The sequence below is a fragment of the Sphaeramia orbicularis genome, chromosome 17 (genome assembly GCF_902148855.1).
Source record: "Sphaeramia orbicularis chromosome 17, fSphaOr1.1, whole genome shotgun sequence".
NCBI lineage: Eukaryota > Metazoa > Chordata > Actinopteri > Kurtiformes > Apogonidae > Sphaeramia > Sphaeramia orbicularis.
Genome location: NC_043973.1, coordinates 28156036 through 28161883, shown reverse-complemented (window position 1 = coordinate 28161883; position 5848 = coordinate 28156036). Strand labels below are relative to the sequence as shown.

The window sequence follows — 5848 nt, the reverse complement described above, 5'->3', positions numbered from 1 at the left end:
ACAGAGCAGCACAGCCAACAACCTGGAGTGGATGGGGCATTTAGTGGCTCATTTACATTTAAAGGGCCAGCGCTCAAAACAACCTTTCTGGTGTCATTACTCTGAAATAGGGTTGAAGATGGACCTGTGGAGTTGAATTAATGAAGAATTCAGACCCAAACATAGCATTTACAGTTTATGTAGACCACAGGGAAATGTATTAAAATGCATAATTCCATTTAAAAACAGCAAAATAACACTCCTTTAAATTTTCAGTAGAGATATACATAGTAACTGTGGTGTAGTAATAACACAAAAGGTAGGCCGTCACATTTAGCTATTATTGGTAGGATTACTACAGATTTAGTAAAAAAAAAAAAAAAAAATTCAGCAGCAGATAAAAGACACATGCATATTTCCAGTTGCTAGATTAAATCCTGCCTGCTTCATATTGTTGCCCAAATTGTGAACTCAGTATAACTTTACTTTCTTAACACTGCTGCGTCATTTGATGCAGATATCCCAATTTGGCCCAAAATATGACTTAGGCAATTATGCTTTGAGGCTAATTTGTTTTCATCAAGCCATGTGTTAACAAAAATCATAGTTTTCTTCAAAGGAGTACAGTGGACTGTGTTTGTACAAATATGAGTCTATGTACATGTTAATAAATATGTATATAATCACTGTAGCTCAAACATTCAGCCTGTAAACATGCACAGTGGATACCCAACGTAGATGTCTCATTAATCACACTGACAAAGCCAACGTAAAGAAAATAGAATAATTCATGCCACTGTTTCTTTCCCCTGAAGATGAGCCCATGGGACTGGTGGTTTTCTGATTAAAGTGGACTTTGACAGAAACAACATTGCTCAGGTTTCACATTAAGAAAATTACTCCATAATGATACTGCTGCCTCACTGTATTACTGAAGCTGTGCAGTCGAGTCGAAATATCCCCGCAACCACAAACTGGTACTTCCTGGAGGTCCAGTGGAAAATTGGCTGTGCACAAATAATTACTAAATATATAGTCTGACGCGCAGGCTGGAAGTGGAGAGCTGACTGACAAAGATTAGGCAGAGTGATGAAGGTCAGCGAGCCAGGAAAGGAGAGTTACTTCAAATAAGTATTTGTGGTGCAAGGTTGAAGGCTGTAGTGATGTTAAAATCAAAATAGCTTGAGTGGATTTGTTTCCAAAGCAGTTAATCTTTTAACAAGCCCGTGGGTTATCCATTAAAAACTCATGCACGGATGCCAAACATACCATAGCTCAAACCCACAGAATGTACTTTAATTCAAATGTCAACCCTGTGAGTTTTCACAAATACCCTGCACATCAGGGACGTGTTAGAGTAAACACGCATGACATTAATTTTACAGGAGTGATATTTAGCTTTTTTAAAAAATGGAATTATACATTTAAAACATTTCTCTGAGGCCTACATAAACTGTAAATGCTATGCTTGGGTCTGAATTCTTCATTAATTAAACTCCACAGGTCCATCTTCAATAATATTTCTGAGTAATGACACCAGAAAGATTGTTTTGAGTGCTGGCCCTTTAAATGTAAATGAGCCACTTCACACCCCACCCCCTCCAGGTTGTTGACCATGCTTTCTGTCATTAATACAACCAACAACTGAACATTTTACGTAATCGGCTCGAAGTTTGGACAAACAATTATGGCGTACTTGGAGAAATGTTCGTCAGAAGTCTTTACCTTACATGTGCAAATGTCATGACGTAACTAGTTATAGACGTAACAAATTAAGCAGGAATTAAAACAGGTTGTAGAAATCCACTCGATTTTTGCCTAAATGAATATAAAGATAGCTTTGCAGTACCTGGAGGGTTCAAATTCAAACTTTATGAACTATTAAGGTCCAAATAGACAAATAAATGAACCAAAGACTAATAAAAGTTGGGGTGGCAAAATATGACCCCTTTAAGATTTTGCTTAGGCAGTGGAACACCATAGATCTACATGTGTGTGTTGGTGTTACAGCACCAGAGTTACAGTAATGAAAGTGATATTTCATTGTGAAAATCAAACAGGTGTTAATAACAGCAGCACCGTGAACTGAAAGAGCACTCAACACTAATTAAAGAGGGATTGAAAGAGAGAACCCAATTCAGAGGCCAGATGTTAATTTCAGTTTGTTTTTAAAGGTTTGAGGAATAAAAGCTTGCAGCTGGTATAATTTGCCTGATTACAAGTCTTTTTTTTTTTTAACTAAAAGATGCTCCTTCATCAAGATTTTCAGAGTAATTCAGCCAGTTACTGCATTAAACAGAAATATGAGGTTAAATGTCTTTCAGTTTGAGGTCCAGACTTTGCAGAAGGTATAAAAGACACAGGATTCAGAGTATTCATTTAGAAAAGGAATGAGATGTTTTTTCCCTCATGTGTTTTCTGTAGATGAAGAATGAGGGGTAAATTCTAAGAGCAACACCACCATCTGCTGGTCAAAGAAGGAACATCCAGGAGACAAAGAGACCATTGACTGATCTGTGTGTAGTTTTATGAGTCTAATCCTCTACATATATATTTTTGAAACACATTAATTCAGTTTAGGTGTTTCACTTTAGCTCAATTTCCATATTTTAATCTATTAAAGGGTCAAATTATGTCTATTTTATGTAGATATTAGATTTATAGTATTTATAGTATTGTAGTCTTTCTTTGACTTTTTCCAGTAAATTAAAGAAAACTATTATATGACATGTCTGTATATACATAGAAACACAAACTTTTCATTGAATCACATTTTTTTTTTTTTTTTGGAGCATATACACCAGGAAAGAGAACGCCATCAAAATATATTTATTTACCGTGATCTAAGCTATGAACAGGTACAATGTACAGTGTGTGCACAGCATTAGTAACATGGAATCTCAGAACAAAACATGGTGCATTATTGATCCATCTGAGTCTTAACGGTAATGAGAAATTTACACAGTGGGAGGCACAGAAGAAAGATTCAGGCTTTCAATTGTCTAGAGAAGGAGCAGCACACTCATTATCCACTCACATTGATTTCATATATTTCAGAGTAATGAAGCACCAGAATAAGAATGACTGAAATGTAACCTTTCAAGACGCCATAATATATTTTACAAATGCTTCATAATTTATGCATCCATTTGCATCCTCTTGGTTTTGCATAAGCTGCTCCACCTCATCCTCCTTCATCTTCTCACCTGAAAGAAAAGGAGTCTGTCAGTTAAATGCTTAGCAAGACAGATTGTGTAAATAATTCTACCACTGAGACTATTGAACTCACCCAGTGTTGCCAGAACATGCCTGAGCTCAGCCCCCATAACTGTGCCGTTCCCCTCCTTATCAAAAACCCTCAGACCCTCCACGAAGTCCTCAAATGTCCCACGGTCCTTGGCCTTGCATATGTGTTGGTGCATGGGCAGAAACTGGTCAAAATCCAGCATTTTGGATTGCATATCTGCGGAAAAGAATAAAAAATACTGCTTAATCCACCTTTTTCTGCATTTCTGTTTCTTCACTGTACTAAAAGAATCAGAATTTGCTAGATGGTACCTTCAGCTGTTGGTTTTCCAAGCACGTGCATAATCTCAGCATTGGTAGGATTCTGACCCAAAGCCCTTATCAGATCACCACACTGAGCATAAGTGATTTTCATCTCATTTGTCGGTGTCCTGTCAAACAGCTGGAAAGCATCTTTGAAATCTGTGAAAGAAAAGCACCAGGGATTCTCTTTGAGTCCTGCTCCATTTGTTCTAATTGAAGATGACTGCTGGACACTGCTTCTAATGAGACCCTACACCGTCATGATGTGTGGTGACAAACACCACAGATAAAAGGCAGATTCACTAAAGACGAAGACAGGATGCATCACACATAAGGGACTGAATACAAAACTCAAAACCAGTCTTACCCTCAATTTGGTCTGGGGTGAATTCCAGCTGAAATGAGACCAAGCAAAAAACAAAAAGGTTACACACTGCTGATTATTGTAGAATTTTGTCTCAAACTAAGTGTTGCTTTCAGTTAAACACAGGGAATCAGAAACCCTGCTCTTGAGCATCACTCCTGACCTTGACTCCACCTTCATCGTGACATAAAACTAGTGGTGTAAACATGTCGTCAGATTAAGTTACACAGCTTTGTGCATCTGTTCCAATATTAGTGCTGCATTTATCAGTGACCTTGTTATGCTGTCAACTACTGTCAGCTGCAAGATTTGGCAAAGAATCTTTGCTATGACAAACATTACTAGAATTTAAAAACCAATTAAAAACTGGTCTTCAAATATAAAAAGAGCCTTCTTCAAAATTCTTTTTACTTTTTTTTTTCTATTTTTACAAGTATCACTGTGTGAGAAAACTATATATAAAAAGGGTGGATATGAAAATGCAGTTGTGATTTTTTATAATGTAGCCGATATAAGAGATGAAGAATGGAAATAACTGTAACTGTGCACAGTATCATAGATTTCTTTCTGGTGTTGAATGAAAAATAATTTTTCAATATATCTAAAAATACTTTCTTTTTTTTTTCTGGATACCCATTACATATGGGTAGGACTAGGACTATTTATACTTCTTGTATATTTTGGACTCCTGTCAAACAAAGGCCCCAGCTTCTGTCTGATGTCTGGATATCAACAAATCCAGCCCCGCCACAAAGCTTTGTAAAAATATTATCCAAACACTTATCTAAGCATGTTTAAAGATGGATGGTGATGGATATAATTATCTATATTTTTCTTCCTTCTGGTTTTTCCATCCTTTTAGCCTCAGAGGAATGGCGCGGGTGGTCTGCTATTCACAGACATAATGAAAATCATATTTTGTGGCTTTAACCATGCTCCATTGTAACATGGCGGCTCACCCAAACCAGGAAAACATTCATCCATTGAGAAGGAGCCAAGTCAGCAGAAGATAATCTTTCCATGATGTCTGCTATCGGTTAGTTTGCCCCCAACTTTACCTTAACAAGTAGCAGCACCCTTTAGATGTAGTCTAGTACACAGCATTTGAAGAGATAGAAATGTTGCATGTTTTGCTTGCACTGCCAAATTAGGTCACATGGGGTCTCTGATGCACTTTAAACAACAACTATCCTTATTGTTCATAAAAATTAGTTTGTAGAATGACAACAAATTTTACATTCAGAATTTTTATTGATTCTCCCAATTTATAATGTATGAAAATGGCATTTAAATAGATTGCACTGACATTTTTACAATTCTGAAGTAAAAAAAAAAATAAGACCAAATTAATACATTTTAATTTAGATTTTTCTTAATCTTTCAGTTTGTGTTTTTTTTTATTACCGTAACTGATGCAGGGTCAAACTCCGGGGTCTTAGGGCGCTCAGGCTCTGGAGGTTTGGGTGCTGCTGGAGCAGGTTTAGGCTCTTCCTTCTTCTTCGGTGCCATCGTAAGAAGAGTTCTAGAGATGAAGAGGAGGACCGACGCTGCAAAAGGGTCCAAGCACACTGATCCATTAGAGTATGGTCCCTTTATTCACTGTCCACAGGTGTCATCTCCACCCCCCCTTTATCCCATCACGCTGCCAACAATAGGGGGAGGACTATAAAAGGATATGCCTTTGTGCTTCTATTTAAGACAATGGCTGTTGTGTGTGTACTTAATCAGAAGATGAATGATGGAAAACTATATTAGTTGACATCTCAGACTGAGAACTTTTTTTTATTATTCCATTAGCACAGGTGAGACTTAACTTTCGACTGGTTAAAAGTGTGGAAATTAGCACTAAGGAGGGAATGAACAAAATATGAATAATTACTGGACAAAAACTCTTCCAATTGTTTCATTCACAGAGTGACAATGTTCTCTGTTGGCTTGTTTTTAGCAGCAATTATC

General features: G+C 37.1%; 1 protein-coding gene across 1 annotated transcript; it reads right to left on the bottom strand.

The window, feature by feature from the left end:
- Window positions 1–2793: 2793 nt before the first annotated feature.
- Window positions 2794–5471, bottom strand: myl13 (myosin, light chain 13). The gene is made up of 5 exons (XM_030160682.1): window positions 5297–5471; window positions 3896–3923; window positions 3538–3687; window positions 3269–3442; window positions 2794–3185 (listed from the first exon to the last, which is right to left on the bottom strand). Exons 1-5 carry the CDS (start codon window positions 5399–5401, stop codon window positions 3079–3081), a joined length of 564 nt encoding a protein of 187 aa, XP_030016542.1. The 5' UTR covers window positions 5402–5471; the 3' UTR covers window positions 2794–3078.
- Between the last annotated feature and the right edge of the window lie 377 nt (window positions 5472–5848).

Excerpts from the sequence above, each read along its gene's own strand:
- myl13 (XM_030160682.1), bottom strand. The coding sequence starts at position 5,401 with ATGGCACCGAAGAAGAAGGAAGAGCCTAAACCTGCTCCAGCAGCACCC. Across the intron at positions 3,688-3,895 it reads CACCCCAGACCAAATTGAGG|ATTTCAAAGATGCTTTCCAG; the intron begins GTAAGACTGGTT and ends TTTCTTTCACAG. Across the intron at positions 3,443-3,537 it reads TGGAAAACCAACAGCTGAAG|ATATGCAATCCAAAATGCTG; the intron begins GTACCATCTAGC and ends TCTTTTCCGCAG.